This window comes from Temnothorax curvispinosus, unplaced genomic scaffold (genome assembly GCF_003070985.1).
Source record: "Temnothorax curvispinosus isolate PA1 unplaced genomic scaffold, ASM307098v1 QBEX01014079.1, whole genome shotgun sequence".
In the NCBI taxonomy this organism is placed as follows: domain Eukaryota; kingdom Metazoa; phylum Arthropoda; class Insecta; order Hymenoptera; family Formicidae; genus Temnothorax; species Temnothorax curvispinosus.
In genome coordinates this window covers 98,901-117,502 of record NW_020223859.1, presented here as the reverse complement: position 1 = coordinate 117,502, position 18,602 = coordinate 98,901, and the positions used below count along the sequence as shown (strand labels likewise).

The window sequence follows — 18,602 nt, the reverse complement described above, 5'->3', positions numbered from 1 at the left end:
CATAAAATAATATTAATTTTTATTTCGATATTAAATTTTAATTACAAACTACAATTTTATTGTTATCATCCGGATTTGATTATCCATCGATCGATAACTATCATGCATTTTTATTTATGATATGTGTATATTAATTTTGATGAATATATGTACGTCAATACATTACGAACTTAATATTTACTAATTATTCAGATATATTTGTTAGTATAATCAAAAAATCTACAGTCGATAATATCGATAATCTTTAATTATCTCCGGGCCTCGACTGATCAGCCCCATTGATATAGTGTCTTGAGATAATTTGCCCAGGATTGATAGTCTTTAATAATTTAATATCTCGTCAGTGTATAATAATCAAAAGACACATATAATTTTGATATATTTAATAAGGTTTTGATTATATTTAGGTAAAAGAGAAATAAAAAAGTAAGAATTATTATTACATTTTATTTGATTAATAATATTTAATAATACAATAATTTCTTTTTTAATTATTGCAAATTTTGAAACATAGCAACGAAAAGATAAAGTTGAATGTTATACAATTTATAAGAACTATTAAAAATATTATATACATACATAAAGAATATTTTAATAATAATAAAGTGTTTTATACATATATTAAAGGTCATTCTTTACTATTTACTGCTTATTTACGAAAAGACCTTTGAGCCAATAAAGCACAGATTTTACTAATTCTGTTCCTTTATTTGCAACGTCATTTGTATTTCGTTGATATCTAGACGACTTTCCAATATTTTCTTTAAAATTTTTAATTTCTGGAACGTTATATTTATTGTCGGTCAATACCGTTGCTTCATGCTCCTTATTTTCCTTTTTGCGGAAAACCTTATTAGTATTTCCTAAAACAAAGTTATTTCCGTTATTTTCTCATATCTTTTTATCTTAAAATTATTATTGCGAGTTATATATGGTAATTACCTTCTGCAATGTCCGATAATTTGTTCCATTTCATTTCTTCTTTGCTTATTTTTGACCTTCCGGAAATATTAATTTCTTCAAGAACAGGATTGGTTTTTTCTCGATCTTCGAAATTTATCTTCTGTACAAGATTTATTTTTTGAACATCGTTTGCGGTTTCACGTAATTTTGAACCTTGACCTATTTCCAATCGATTTATTTCTGCATTTACCTTTCGTATTTCAAATTCTTCAGAATTCTTTCCCAAGTTAAAAATTTTGTTAGTAATTGGAAGTATCGGGGAATTTATATTCGGAATATCCTTTTTTTCGCGAACATTTATCAAATCTTGAACTTTATCAATTGCGTCATTATTTTCACCCACTAATCTATTTTTCTCATTATTAGGATAATTATTGAGATTTGTTTCCTCTGACTGATCGTATTCAGATACTGTTCCTGATTTCATTAATAACTTATCATAACTTTGCATTTTGTTTTGCAATCCGACTTCGTTAAATAGTATTCTTTTTTCATTGAAATCGAGCAATAGATTGTATTTTTTTGCGAAATCAATGACGGGCATCGAAATGATTGCTAGATTATTGTCATTTTGATTCAATGGATGGTGTGCGTTTATCTTTTCTTCTTCTTTTGATTTTTGCGTCTTCAAGGCGCTTCTCCTCGTTATCAATGTATTAAATGGTTGAACCGATTGACTATCTCTTTTAATGTTATTTACATACGTATCTTCTTGATTTTTCTTTTCCGTAGTCGTTAAAGTCATCGCATGCATATCTTCTTGTTGATGATTTTTTAATGATTGAACTACGTATCCTTGCAGCGGCACACAGCAGGGACATTTTCTTGTTAGAATCTGCTCGCATATATTTTTGGAGATCGATAATGCGTAAGAACCATCTTCTAATTTTTTTATCTCCAGCGGTAATTTCATGCCGTCACTGGTGTAATAAAGTTGCGATCTCTGAAGTTCCGAGATATCATCGGGAACAATTGACGAAGGAAATAGCTGAGGAAGATCGATATCATTTTTAGCAGCTGATTTGGAAGAAGAAACAATTATTTCCTTCGCTTTTATGACATTATCAATATTATTTATTTTGTTGCCAATTATATTGTTGTTATCGTTATCGCTATCACCATTATCGTTGTTATTTACACGTATGTCTGTAGTTTCACAAGTTAACGAGGGCGAACTAATTCTTGAGCTATCGTCACTCGAAAGCCCTGCTTTGAAGTACGTAGTTTTTGCATAAGTTCGTTGAATCTCCGTAGTAACTTCGTGGATTTTAATAATGTTATCATCGGTGAAATTCTGCTGTGAATTCTGTTGCGATTCTAAAACATTTCCTGTTGAAATAATGTTGGGTTTATAATCTCTATGTTCTACATTTGTGGATGAAATTAAATTACCAGATGTAGTAGTTAATGGATATTCCATTTTTCCGTCATCTTTAATTTCAGCTGTATTTTCTAAAATCACACCATCCGACACCTGTGCATAATTGGATGAAGTTTCTTGCATAAAGTTTTTGGATGCTGTCATAATTTCAACATTTTTATCATCAATACGATGATTTGTCCCATATTTTAAAGTCTCTGGCGAATAATACTTTGTTGGTGGCAAATTAAACTTAATTCTTTCTAATATTATTAATGGATCAATCTCAGTTGAAGTGGTCGATGTTTTTTCATTTAATGCATGTTTTACTTCCTCTTCAATGTCCTTAGTACTTGCCGTATTTTCTAAAATTATGCCATCTGATATTTGTGCGTAATTAGGTGAAGTTTCTTGTATAAAATTTTTTATTGTTGCTGTATCTTTAACACTTTCTTCATCGATGCGATGGCTTTTTATGTATTGTTCAGCTTTTGTTGAATCTGGTTTAAGAGTCTCTAATATGCTAGGATTATTTTGTAAAATTGCTTTGTGATAAGTTATTTTAGGTTGCAGTGGTTCAACTAATTTCTTTTCTGCATTATCTTGCACATCTATCTTCTTTATTTGTCCAAAATCTTTAATATTTTCATTTATTTTAGCAATGACTTTATTCGTTGTTTCTTCTTCTTCTCCAGATAATTGTAATAAATGCGGAAATTCAGAAGTAGTTAATATATTTGCGTTGTTTTCTAATGTCTTAGCTTTCTGATAGTCTGTGATCTGCATTTTCTTATTGTCCATTTTATCTTCTTTGATGTCGAGATTCTGTTTGTTATTTAATGTTGAATTATCAACACTTTTTCCTATTTCATAATTATTTGTTGGAATTTCTTGTGAGAAAGTCATGTCCGTATCTTCTTCGTCACTAATAACTTCATTGCTTTTTTCTAATGCATTAATATCTTTTGAATTTTTTAACATCTGGAGAACATCATTTAGTGCATGAATTATCGAATCCATTTTATCATCTCCATCGTTGGTAAAACTATTTTTCACGCTTTGCACAATCATATTCCGCACGATAGGCTGATCTGTTTGCGACGCGATTGCCGGAGAGCTTAGAAGATATTTGATACTCTCCCGCAAGTTTTCCGGTGTTCCTTCCGACAACTTTTGATCTGAAATTGGTGCTAAAGTCACTAAGTTGGTCTTCCATTGTCCGTCTTTGAATTGATGCTCTTCGAGTGTCATTGGTGGGAGCTTGTGATGAAAACCAGAGAGAGCATTCAATATGCTGTGTAAAGTGTTTTTGATCACACCATGTGACCAATCGTTTGTGAAATCTTTTCTGGGAATAGCTGTGACATAAGACAAAACATCTTTTACTTTTTCTACGATCGTATTCTCTATCTGCGGCATCGACAAGATATTCTTCAGATTCGGAACTTGCAGAATTTCTGGCAGTAAATTTTTACCTTGCGTTTGAAGAATGCTTTCATCAAAATCTTTTGTTCTAGTTAAGCGAGCATCTAATGCAAAATCATTTATGACCTTCCTGATGGAATTTAAAAGCAACGTATTATCACAAAATGGTAATCTGCTCGTTGAAGAATCGATGGGTGCTTCGAGATTGTTGGTGGTATTTTCTTCGTGGTTTAAATTACTTGATTTTTTATCATCGAAATATTGTGTCGTTGTTGATTGTTCTTGAGAAATCTCTCCCGGATGAACGCTGGCTTCTATTCCTATTATTTCCTTTTTTGTTTCCTTTTCAAAATTATATCCGGTTATGGAATTAGAACTAGTGGTAGTCTTTTCTTTAAAATGTTCTTGAGGAATTTTCTTTTCAGAATCCGTATTTGATTCTTTTAAGTAGTTTATATTTTGCTCTTTAGAATTATATCCGGTTTTAGAATTGTAACTAATAACTGTCGTTTCTTCTTTAGGAGAAGTATTTGAATTGGAACTTGTATTTGTTATTTGATTCTGTTGATTAATCTTCAAATTGTTTACTTCTTCATCACTGCTAGATTTATATGAAGGAGTAGAATAAAGGAATTTCTCACCTGAAGTTGAACTTGCTATTTCCTCATCATTTGGATTTAACAATAATTTAGTTGTATGACTTTTACTCTTTCCTAACAATTTATTTCTTTCTGTCTTCGCGATCTTATCAGCTATTGGATCCGTCAATTTTTTCATTGAAGTATGTATATTTTTTATAGTACTAAATGATTTATTTTTATCGTAGTTAACATCTGGCCTAGAAATTTGTTCGATAGATTTTGGATATTGATGAAATTCACGTAGAGAAGCTTCATCAACGTTAGCATTTGATTTTGCACTTGTTGATTCAATATATTTATTTAAATTAAAATTTGATTTATTGATTCCGTTAGTGGACGACTCCGATGTAAAGTATGGGTCAGTTGTTTTGATTTTGTCTGAGTAATCAATGTTGTTCAACGTTGTTTCTTTTCTAGCGGCCATTTGTGTAATATATTCCGGAATTCTAATCGTAGAATACTTGTTAAGATTATTTTCTTGCACCTGTTTAGCAAGCATTTTTGGTGACGTCGCGCTGAGTACGCATACATCGCGACCAAATAGCTGTATGCATTCTTCCATGTTTATAAGTTTTCCATCATTCGTTCCGTCATAGACGAAGGATGGTGTGCTGTTTATATCAACATAATCTGTCGAATATGTCATTAGCTTAGAGAGATTATTATCTAGATTTCTTTCGGTTTGTTCTGTAAAATCTTGAGATTTGGGCGTGACTTTATTTAAATTAAAAGAACTTATAGTATTACTTTCTTCAGTTACATCAGTCGAATAATAATTCAAGTGTAAATTAGTTTCTGTTTCTAAATTCGCTGATGAATCTACATTCGAAGCTTCTGTAGTCAATTTAGGAAAATGTTCTTGATCTTCTTCAGTTTGACCAATCAGATTATTTGATTCAAGATCATTTGTCGCTTCCGTAATAGTGGTTGCGTCAACGTAGTTTGTCGAAGGTGAAGTAACTGACATAGAACTTTCATCTTGATGTCTTTCAGTTATAAGTGAGCAAATGCATGGTTTTTCACGAATAATCGGTTGATATTGGTTACTTCCAACTAAATAATTTGATCTGTCCTCAAATGGGACATTAATATATTTTCTTTCATTTTCAATCATGTGAGGTGAAACATTTGGTATTATTCCATATAGAACTGGGACAGGGGGAATGTTTAATCTCTCTTGATAAGGTATTGAGAAATGATCGATCAGATTAGGTAGAGGCAATTCATGAAGACTTTCGTGGTATAATATTGGCGATTTTTGTTGTAAGATATCTGGTTTGGCGTTTTCATATTTTATTAGTTTTCGATAATTTGTTTTTTCAGGTTTGTCTATTCTGGAGGAATCTAACATTCCTGAAGAACTTTTCTTTGATGAACTAGAGAAACAATTTTCTTCTTTGCAATGGCAAATATATTTTTCTGTATTACATTTCTTTGCCTTTTCTTGAGACTTTAAATTTATAATTACATCCTCCGCATTTAAATTGTCTTTGAGAGCTCGCAGAATCATTTCATCCTCAAGTGTTTCAGCTATCATTCTTTTTGACGCTGGCGATTTTTTCTGCGAGTATTTTGCGTTTTTTATGATATGGTCATCTGAGTTTTGCTTAGAGATTCCCACATTAATATTTTTATCAGTAGATCTTATTTTATTACTATCTTCCTTTGTCGATAATAACAAAAATCTATTTTTTCGATGTTGTGTACCGCAACGTTTTGTCTTTTGGATTGTTCCCTTTGGTTTTTCATGTTCATTTCGTGTTTGTGATAGTGGCATTAATAAAATGAGCGATCTCTTTGAATTATCTTTTATAACATGTTCGTCATTGTATAGTGATGGATAGGGTAGAACTGTTGATAATCTAAAAGTAATAAAATATTTGTTCAGAAAGAACTTGCTAATTTGATGAATACGTTTTATGTACACACAGTTTGACAATTATATAAATTAGAATGTACATTAATAAAATTGATAACAATTTTAAATTGTTTGAATAATTTATTCAAATCAAAATCAAAATTATTTTTTATTTGAAATAGATTTTTTCATTTTACATTTAATTTATCTACATCTTACATCGATGTTGCCAGGCAATCTGATAATTCTAGATTCAAAATTCTCAATTCAGCAGTTTATTGTGACAAAGGCAGGTTATTGTGTGTACGAAACGTAATATGATTGACATTAATAATTATGCTGACAAACAATTGTGCAATTACGATTAACATACTTTTACGTTCGCAATTCGAATACGGTTATTCGAGTTAAATAAAGCTTCAAAAAGATCATATTATGTTAAATTAAAATAAAAGAATAATGATGTGTTTTATATTAATATGGAAAAAGATACTTTATTGTAGATAAGATAATTGTAACGTTGTTTTCGATAAATTTCGGATTTTTATGAAATTTTTAATTTCAATTAATTACTTTATATTACATTAATCCCTTCAGATCTAATGTAATGATAAAGTTATAATATACATGTGTTTTTTCATGAATTATTTTACTTTGGTTTTATCCATATACACTACTATTGTTTATACATATTGTTTCTCTTAAAGTATATAAATATTATTTAATTTTTTAATATAAATCCGGTTACTTTTAGTAAACTTATTTATATATTTATATATTTTCTAAAATTAAACTTTCTTTATATAAAATTGAAAAAAAATCATGGTCTTCTCCTCTTTGAAGAGGTTCAGAATTTTTTCTGCTTTACTAATTATTTTACTTTTCTACTTTAATTAATTAATAAATATATAAATATTATTTACCTTAAATTTGAGAAATCTGCAGTTTCCACATTTTTAGCAGTAGAAACTTCTTCCGAACGGGCAATCACAAATAAGATCCAAAGACACAAAGTAATTTTCTCATACATATTGATCACTGTCATTTTTAATTGATGTATCGTGCTCCTTGATTATAAACACAAAATTTTTTACATTGTACAAAAAGATAATATAGTTATAATTATAATATTTATATAACGTCAATCATAAACGCAAATCATAACATAACTGACAAGAATTCTGTTTCACAGATTGTATTACAATTTACTGAACACTATGTAACAACTAAGAAAATGAAAGTTGTTAGAATTATCTAAATTAATATTTGGACGGATTATAGTTATTAAAATAATATAATAAATTATATTAATAATTATTTGAAAGGTATAAATGTTACATAATAAATATACGGCGAAATTTACTTTGTACTGACGTCTCCAAAAACGAACTGAACTCGACCATGATCAAAAGTGCACTGTATTATACGATGATTCAATGATTGTATATATATCTTATCATCACATTGTTATGAAATTTATGTCGTTAATTATGTCGCAACAGTATATGCATATCGTATATATGTATGGGTATGGACAACTTTTAATTCAATCATTAGTGACCTAATTTTCTTAAGAATTGTTTATAGTTGTAATATTCCTCGCAATTCTACGAATATATGAAGAACATCACGATCACAATTATAATGCAATTGCAAAATGCATCTGCATTTTCTTAAAATAATTACGGCAGGATTAATCTTTAATCTAATATTAATTAACTTAACTAAATAGGAAAGTTGAATTGATTTTCAGGAGGCTTAAAATGCAAAAGGACTTTTACAAATTATTTTATTTGTTAAGAATAATTCTATTTATTGCCATTTAATGCATTCTTAATTCCTATATTTACTGTTTCCCTGTTTTATTTAATTGTAATAAATAATACATATTCTGATTAGCATTTATAAACACATATTACAAATCTCTTAACGATAATATAACTTTATAATACGTATAATACATTTCGAAACTGTATAAAGAAATTTTACAAATTACAAATACACGGGTATAACAATTTTACATGAAAATGTATATAAATTAAAAATATGGAAATATATAAAATTTTGTTCTCAAGATAATCAATAAAAAATTGAAAAATAACATAAATTTTTTATATAACTTTCTATTTCTTTATAAAATATACCAAAAAACTTTACATTTTTAAATTATTTTTTCATATACAATCTCATTTTCTTCTATATTTATCTTGTTATACTACTAAAAACGATCCTGTGTAATTATAAATATAAATAATTTATACATATATGTATATGTATAAATAAATATATGTTTAAATAATATAAAGCATTATTATATGTAAATACTTATAGTTTAGATATTTTTATATATATTATTGCATATATTTTTCACATACATTTTAAGAATTTAAGTTATTATATACAATAATATGCAAAATTATATTTTTATTAAAAATTATTTAAAATTTAGGCCTAAATATTTGAGAAATTTTTGAGAAAATTGAAAAAAATCTTTTATATTCATAATTGCAGTATAGAAAGCATTGCCAGTAGTTCCGGAAGTCCCATTTCTGTGATGTTTATCTTCATCCGGCGTTAAAGTGTCATTGAATTTCTCCTCGGAGTCATCGACAAATTTTTCTACAGATTCCATATGATTTCGCAACTTTGCTTTTTGCAATAATTTTTTATTACTCTTTGAAATGTTATTTAATGGTATAATTATATCTTTGTCTTCGTTTTTTAAAGAAGAAGCTTCATTATTATACAAATTATTCTTTTTATGTGCTTTTATGAAATCTTCAAGAAGATCGTCGCGATTTTTTCTATTTGTTTGAGGTTGTAAATAATTTGTTTTTATATCATTTGTCTCTATTATATTTTCTTCTTCTTCTTGGTCAATATTATTATTTAAATATCTCTTAGTGCGTTTATTTTTTAGATCTTTAGCCAAAATGGGTTTGTTCGATTGTGAGTGCCTTGTAACCTTGTAAAAGAATAAAATGGTGTATTAAAATAAGATAGTATTAATAATATCGAGAAGAGAATATTGCATTCATTAATATAAAATATAAAATAATAACACATAATTTAAAAAAATTAAGAAATAATCTATTAAAATAATTTTTTCCTAGATTAAGATATTTACCTCACGTTTTATTTCAGCTATGTCTTTATTGATCTTATTTTTTATTTGTCTTTTCAGCCTTTTTTCATGTTTCTTCATGTTTCTCCAGGGAAGCAATAAAAACAATCCACGTTCATTAGATCCTATTTCGCTCTTTAGTTTTAAATACTTATCGATTTTGTCGCTTATAATTTCATATTGTTTATCTTTTTCCGATTCGGCTTCACTATCTTCCACAGAAACATCTTGCTCATTTTCGTATGAAGTTTCTTTGTCCGGAATATTTTCAATATTCTCATTTTGCAGATTTGAAAGATCTTCATATTCAAATTCCTCTGATGCTTCGTCATCTAGATATTCGTTATCTAGATATTCATTCATTGAATTTGGTATTTTTCTTAGTACATCCAGATCGTCCCATCGTTCAGAAATGTCCAACAAATCATCATTCTTTGCATCTAACATCTCGTAAATATTCTTGATTTTAATCGGTATAAGAGTGATATAATTTGATTCACGTTCTTTCTCGTTCTCTTGATTAACTTTGAAATCTCTCTTCGAAGAAACTAAGTCATTTTTTGATCTCCGGAACAAATCAGCGCTTAATGGTATATCTTTTTTTATCACCAGAATGATAGGGGATGATCGATCATTAAATATCTCCTTCAAGGGCTCTTCCTCCAAAAAGATGCGCATACGATTTAATTCATCTCTCACATTTTCAGCTTCAATTAGTCTAAGAATAGAACAATATCAAATTAATGCTAATAAAAATAAGAATTGAAAAAATTAAGAATAAACTTTTTAAATTAAGCGTGAATTTTTTAATTATTAAATATATAAGTAAAGAAATAAAAAAATACGTTACCGGAACTGTAGAGATTGCCCCATATATTCGCCGATTAGTTTTTCAATGTCTCTCCGTGTTCGCATGTTTTCTTTTCCAAGCTCTCTCGCTTTAAGATCATTATCAATATTTTTTTCAACATATTCGTCCGTTATGTTATTGTTAGACATTTTATTAATATTTAAATTGTGTTCTGCTTTGTCATTTGAATTGTAAGATTTATTAATTTCTTCATGTTTTATCAGCTCAACATTTTCAGATTTTTTAGTCTTTATAACTTCTTCAGCATCTTCAGTTGTTTTTGAATGCATTATATCTCTTTTTCTATTATCGGAACTGGCAAATTTCTTATTTCTTATGCTTGTTTCAGTTCCAAAATCTCCTGTTTTTTTATTTATTGCAAACGTTGAATCCAAATTATCTACTTTAAGATTTTTATCTATATTGTTTAATTCACCTGCTTTTTTATTGCTCACAGCTCGATTGACATCCCTTCGGTCAAGAGAACTCATTTGATCTATAATATTGTTATATTGTTTAGGAACAAGTTCGATAGAAATTAAATAATTTTCATCGTCATCTTCATAGGTAACATCGTTATTTAGTAGAACTCCAACAAACGCTTTCTGATTGATAAATCGACGAAAATCATCACTTTCACGAAGTTTTTCCCATGCTTCTCTTCTCTTTAAATTCCTCTTTTGTTCGTCAGCAATCTCTGTCAATTCATTTTGATATTGATGCAACAATTTTTCCCGTCTTGCGTGCAGTTTTTTTTTCAGCCTATCAATCTGTTCTGTGCGTCTCACCAAGTGTTCCTCGGTTCTGGTGAATCCTTCTAACGATGCTAGAGGAGATTTTTTTAAGGTAATCTTTAATCTTTTCGTATTGACATGAACTTTCCCCATTTGAGCTTTTGATTCACTATTCTGTTTATCATGTATGTTTCGAAGTAATTTTGAATTTGTTTTGGATTTATTTGATTTTGAATTATCATTTGCTGTATTTGCTGCTCGTTTTGACAAAATTGTTTCCGTTGTCACTTGCCCGGCAATTCCCTTTGATGTTTCTTTGAAGAAATTAGTTGAGTTCAATCCAGTTTTATAATTATTGTTGTGCCCTTCTTCGTTTTTCTGATTTTCGGTGGTTGTTGGATAGATTGAATTGTCGGCTTTCTCCTTTTCGTTGATGAAGTCTTGTACTTTTTCGCAGGTTGTTTCTTGTGCGTTCTTAGTAACGGAGACAATACGCTCTTCCCGATTGCCCTCATTTTCCAAAGGAATCTTAGAAATAACTTGGGAAGAATCATACGCCTTTGTCTTATTTTTTGATTGGACATCTGATGGTTGGGAACGAAAAAACGTTTCCTTTGTGACGTATTTAACACTATTATTGTTATTTAGAGACATTTCTGAAGCTGAGTCTATAGGTAATAGATTAGTAGTAGATTTCTTATGATATTGCTCGGGAATATTGTCCACTTCTGATATTGAAGTTACATCAATCGCCTGCGTCGTATCGCTTAGTTTATGATCCAGTGTACTTGAATCTGTGATTACCGATTCCGTAGTTGTACCAAATTCTCCAGAAACGGGCTCGATAATGCTTGTACTTGGAAGTATCTCTCCCGCCATAATTTCATCGTATTTTTCTCTTGTCATAGGAGTGTGAACATTTTTCTTAGATTGTGCAACGTTTGTATTCGTACTTTTATTTTCTGAAGAAGTATCTGTAAATCGGGCTGTAGGTAAAATATTACGTTTTACACGACGATAATAAAGCTTCTTCGGCGAATCGGAAGCTCGGATGACCCTACAATGGCAATCTCTCGCATTTTCTTCGTCTTCCTTAATCATTTCTTCAGCAAAAACTTTTCGAAGCGCTTCCCAATTGCTTCTTTTATTTCTTTCATTATGAAAAATTTTATCATGAATAGGATGTTCTGCGTATACACTAGTAGGTCTAGAATATTGAGTTGTTTTTGCATTAATATCGTCTCTACTATCTATCTTCATAACAAAGCTTTTTTCGTCTTCTAATTTTATATTATCGTAATTTATATTTGATGTCTGATAATTACCATAATTGTATCTCGCAGTAGAAGCTTGAGAAGGTACATAAAAAGAAATTTTTGTTTCTGGTTCCAACTTCGCTTCTTTAAGTTTTACATTCGATGCTTGATAATTGATATTGGAAGTTGGTGTTTTGGAAAGTTGATCAAAAGGCATCGACGAGTATTTTGAAGCCGGTCGTAGTGCGTCCCGATCATATTCCTGCTTTTCGGAATCGTCGTAATAGTTAAGTAACTGTGTGTGTTGCATGTTCGTTTCTCTTTCTTTTTTTTCGTTAGACGGCTTTTGAATAACTTCTGCAGCAGTAATTTCGTTATTATTATTATTATTATTTTTATGTTCTTCAGAAAGAAATTCTGCCTCCCATAGATCATCATAATTTTTAGAATTTTCTTTTATTCTTGTATTAGTTAATTTAATGTTCTCAAAAAATTCATTTGGCATGTAATTGGAGTTATCATCTTCAACTTTTTCAACCCAAGTATCTTCAGTATGGCTTAACATCGATTTTTGATTGTTTTGCATGTTTTCCTTCTCTAAATCATCATTACCATTGCCTTCATCTTCAACATAATCATAATCATTTTCTTTTTTTTCTAACGAATCCCCCGTAGTCACAAAAATATCACCTTCAGGAAATCCTTTGATAGGATCTCGCCGAAAGAAACCGTAAAAGTTGTTTTCATCGCTATCAGTAATTCTTGGATTAAATGGAACCAACAATCCTTCTTTTTTGATATCATCTTTCTGTTTTGTCTTCCTCTCATTTGCATAATTTTTTAAGTCGTCGATTCTTAAACGTTTTCTGATGGAAGTGTTATCTCTCCTCACACCTATCTCGACTAATTTTTTGTTAATATCCCTTTTCGTTCTTTCAGGTTCTTGCACTAAACTTTGATATTTTTCCATATTTCCAATTTTAGAGCGCTTCCTGTAGATACTATCGTTTTCTTTTCTTTTATGTTCTTGGACTAAATGTTGATAATAATCGATTTGATAAGCAGCATTTTCAAAAGCAATATTTTTAAAAAATCTTTTGATAGGATCCCGTTGAAGCAGATTATTATATTTATTCTCATTATTATCAAAGTTTTTGTTTGAGTTGTCGGACAAAATTAGTTTTTTTCCATCGTCATTTTTCCATTTTATCTTTTGTTTAAACATATAATCTTTTAAATTATTTATTTGTGAGCGCTTTTTAAGTATCCTGATTTTTTTCGAATTTTCTGATTTTTTATCCAAATGTCTTTTAAATCTTTTTTCCTTCATTAAATCTTCATGGACAAAAATTTGACTATTCTTGCTGTTCTTTGCTGAATTATCGTTTTTTAGCAAATTATAGAACTTATTGAAGTACTTTTCTATTTTCTTTATTATATTTGACTTTGTTTCAGTGGAATTTGCTATTTCGATTAAATATTCTGTTAATTTTTTACTTATTCTAGCTATTGATTCTTCTTCGTTCTTTGTTTTATCTTTGATTTCACTTATAATAGACTCATTTGAAGTAACTTTATTAAGAAGAAGGGCGTCGATCTTTGATATTAACGTCACAGCATTGTCAATATTTTGAATTTCTGATTCGAGATCTTGAATACCTTCGGTTTTCATTTCAGCCTTCTTCTCCAGCAGAATGCATTTATACTTTTTCAATATATCTCGAATGTTTTCAAACTTGTCATTAACTTCCGTTTTTTTTAAATCTTTTTTGTCTAACTTTTGCTGTTTTTCTATTTCCTCAAATGACTTTTCTTGTTCTTCTCCCAAATCGATCATGAATGATTTTTGTAAATTTGATGGCTCTTTTTTATTCTTTTTTTGCAGTTGTTTTTGTAAAATTTTTCTTATTTGTGCAAGTAATTTAAAATTCCAAACATCCTGTTGACTTTTAGTTTTAGTGTTTTCCATGTTTTTTTGTTTTTTTCTGTCTTGTTTCTCATAAATCTTCTGATTTTTTAAATTTGACTGATTCATATTTTCTCTTAAATCATCTTCTATTATACTTGACTCATCTTCTTTTTCTTCTTGATTATCTTGTCGGACGTCACTTTCATGTCGCTTCGATAATTTCTTTACTGTATTGTTCTCGATTCCTTCCTCTTCAAAACGAATGCAAGCCTTTACCTGTTAAATTAATATCTTTTTGATATCGGTATATTATTAAATTAGATATGCGTACACAAACGAAGTAATTTTAATTTACCTTTGCGTTAGGTATAACCCAGAAACCTATGTCGCCAGAAGAAAGTTCTAGTTCAAGGCCGTCAGGGTTAATAATGATTTCTGGATTTATATCAGGCAATTCCTTGTCGTTTATTAAGTGTAGAGATTTATTATTTAACAAGACATTTCTGAAAAAATTATGATTTTTATAATTTAATGATAAATTTGTTTCTACACATTAACAATGAGTAAAAAGGAATACTATATTGCATATTTTATTACTGCAAAACATATATATCAGAAAACGTACAACGTTTTTCTGTAAGCAAAAACGTTTGTGTACATTTGTATATTGAATAAAATATATTCTGTAGCAACATTTTTTACATAATATTATGGAAAGTAAGTGCTTTCTTTACATATTACATATGCATTACAAAATTACTTACTCTGAAAACATTTTATTGCCAGTCTCAAAATCTGGTGATAGAATGTATTTGTGAAGAATTTTGATTTGAAGATTTTTCAAACTAGCAATCACATTTTTCGGAGTTAAGTTTATGCCGAAAATCGTAATAGCTCCTTTACTGTACAGTGCCGAGGGTTTCGTACATTGACTGAAAAAGTGTACATGATCTTCGGATTGAAACTTCGTTTCTAGGACTTCACGACCCACTAAAGTCTTGTACAATAATGATACCCAATATTCCTGATAAAGAAAAATGATATTGTTAATAAAGTTCTTATAATTTCATCTATATACCTTGCTTATCCCATTTTAAAAATAAACAATTTCTTAAATACATTTTGTTTATATTTTTATATTATATTACAGTCTTATAATATAATAATATAATACTAGCTATGTATCTGACAAGTAATTAAAATTTATTTAAATTTGAATAGAATTTGTATATTTGTCTACATTAATGAGTAACTTACAGGAGTTGCTTGAGATAAATCCGACAATTGCCTCATCACAACTTGTATTCCAAGCTTTGCAGCATTCCCAAGTCTTCTCGTCCAGATAAGCGCTCCTAGATATTGGCATTTGCTCTCTTCTGGTTTTGACTCCGCTATATAGCGATATATGCAAACGTCGATATTACAAATAATTATATAAATATAAGATTTATATATATAAATACAGAATTAAAATTTTAATTTAATTAAACTTTTCCAAACATTATTACTTTATTTATAATTGTATAATATTCTTACCAATCCATAATGGTTTGTCTTTTGCCGCGCGACTGATAACTTTGTACATCTCATCCTTTTCAGCAATTATGTTATCATAATTGTAATGTGTGGAAATGTTGTCATTATTTAAAGAAACGCTGTCTAAATCGCTAAAATTATTGACAAAAATTCAATCAACAAATAATAATCAAATAATATTAAATAATTTATCGAAAGATTCAGCTTTTGTTTTAATATATTACATGATTTTATTGCACATTTTTATTAGGATGTTTCGTGTTATTATTTTATTATAATAATATTTTGTCTCAGTAAAAAATAAGCTTTTAAATATATCTTATATGTTACACTTACATATATTATACATTTATGATAAAGATTATATAGGAAAAAACAAATATAATTTTTGAGATTAACTTATACAATTTTCTTCTCATTGAATTTTTATATAATTAACATTTACACAAAAAAATTAAACACTTACGGATGCCATGTAATCGCAGAAAGCGCAGAGTTTGCTGAATGCAAATAATTCTGTAGATATCTCTGTTGTTGCGGCGTTCTATATGCCACAATGTCTGGTCCTATGATTAAGCTATTGGAATATCTTGGGAAAGTTTTCAGTATTTCGCGCAAGTAGGCGACATATTGTCCCAGTTCTCCGCCAGATAAGTCGCATCTCGTTTGACATTCTACAGCAAAAATATTTTAAAGCAACTCAAATATTTTAAAAATGTAAATAAAATGTGAATATACCTTTCAGGACAATTTACAATTAAATATATACTTTTAAAACACTATTATTTTTTTTAAATATTTTGTAACAAATAAAATTTATAAAATTTTGCGCAATTAGATATTTTGTTTTTATCTAATCTCATTTGTTATTAATTGTTTCAAAAAAGCATAGTTTTTGGAAAACTTACCATAGCCTAATTGCCAACTAATATTGTAACCCATGCGATCACTGAAAGACAGAAGCTCCGCTATGTTTCTGGGATTTTTGGAATCCGTTTTCGATTCGTTATCAATATACTGAGGAGTGATGCATACAATTACATCTAATCCGGCGTTCTTCGCCCATTGATATATAACCGTCCATTGCGTTCCTGTCAAATTCAAACGTTCTGTTAAATTAAGATACATATATTTTATGTCAAAACATATAAGTATGTTTGTGACAAAAATATGACACATATGACAAATATATTTATCAATTAGTGAATTGATTTATCTTTTATGATTAATTAATTAAATAAATTATTTAAAAATTTACGAATTAATAATCAGAAATGGTTGTGTATATTTGTAATTTTGTATTAGCGAATTATAATTTATTCGAATGCATTGCGTATATAATATTTGTATTTTAGATAAGAAGCGCAACTCTCTTCGCGTACTACATATCGTACTTTTCAATCTAAATAAATATAATTCGACAGCTAATTCGTTGTTAGCGAATGCAATAATCTAAATATTGCATCAGCAAATATTAACGCTTTCGCAACTCGTAACCGTGTACTATTATCTCAAAGCTTGTACCGACGCGCGACGTTATAACATTCACTAGGCACTCCTGCCATCAAAGCTAATGGACGCGCATATAACTATATTGGCAACCGCAAAATAGATTAACGACATTAACATTATGCCATTGCAGCATCGTTCTCTTCCATTGGCATCCTTGCTATCCTTTCAATGCACTCATAGCGGTCAGGCCCGTTATACGATCATGAAATTAGGAAATTGCCACATAAGTGACACGTATTACCAGTATAAAGACACATTTTGTTAATAACTGAACTAAAAGATTTAAGAAGTTTTTATTATTTACACCTTGAAACATATATACTTTTTTCTTTTTGCTAAAAGTTCCTGGGCTTTATCTCAGATCTACAAGAAAGAGAAAGAAAGAGAGAGAGAGAGAGAGAGAGAGAGAGAGAGACAGACAGACATATTTAACGTCGTATATTACCAAAATACATGTCATTTGGATCTGTATTAATCTCGTGCGAATACGCTTGTTCGAAATTGTAAAAATTGCTTTGTGGTCCTCCAAGCCGAATGTAAGCAGGTGCCAAGCCTCGCGCCAAATTTGTGCTTCTCTCGATATTTTTACTGAACAATATGAATTATAATAATGTACATTTTTTTCTTACATAACTACATTATTATAATTATTATATAGTTACATTATTATAATGTAAACGAGGGTATTTTCTTTTATCTTTAATTAAAGGAAGGTAGAACGTAATAAATAAAACTCAAATTTGATCATTATAATTGCATTGATATAGTGGTGAAAATGTGTAAAAGAATTATCTCAAGTTTTAAACACACAATTGACGTTGGTAATAACACAAAATAATTTTGTAATAATATTAAAATTTCTTGTGATTAAAATTTTCGATAAGATTAAAATATCTAATAAAAATTGTAATTTCTAACGGAAACTTCATGAAACATTAACAAACGATTAATTAAAATATTATCATTAATATATTAATTTTTTATAAATGGGAAAGTTATCTTTAATGTTTTATCGATATTCATAAGTTATTTTTCTTTTTTTAAATACTTACATAAGATCATTGCGCTGCAACGTTGTAGGATCCAGAGTAAAACTGAGAAATGCGCGATCAGTTACCGCAATCGATTTCTTGAAGTTTATATTAAGTATCAAATTTTCCGCGAGGCAATTCACGACAAAAGCACTTACTTGCAAAAGCAAGCAAATACATTGATGACATTTCATTTTTCCAAAAATGTTTTTTCCGTCTGATTTTTACTGTTGATTTTCGGCCTTCATTTTAATTTAGATATCAATTTATATATTAATCTGAAGTAACTAAAAATGTTCTATGCTTTATATATACGTATTTTTACACGAGAAAACTCTTTACGATATAATTACAAAACAGAATGTACATATTTAATTCTGACAGTACAAGAAATTATACAGAA

General features: G+C 29.0%; 1 protein-coding gene across 1 annotated transcript; it reads right to left on the bottom strand.

Moving 5' to 3' along the window:
• Positions 1-613: 613 nt before the first annotated feature.
• LOC112464314 (protein PFC0760c-like) lies at positions 614-18,602 on the bottom strand. Its single transcript, XM_025031239.1, has 11 exons — positions 18,221-18,602; positions 17,614-17,756; positions 16,565-16,747; positions 16,123-16,330; positions 15,657-15,787; positions 15,378-15,511; positions 14,885-15,144; positions 14,476-14,623; positions 10,284-14,396; positions 943-6,253; positions 614-863 (listed from the first exon to the last, which is right to left on the bottom strand). Exons 1-11 carry the CDS (start codon positions 18,391-18,393, stop codon positions 643-645), a joined length of 11,025 nt encoding a protein of 3,674 aa, XP_024887007.1. The 5' UTR covers positions 18,394-18,602; the 3' UTR covers positions 614-642.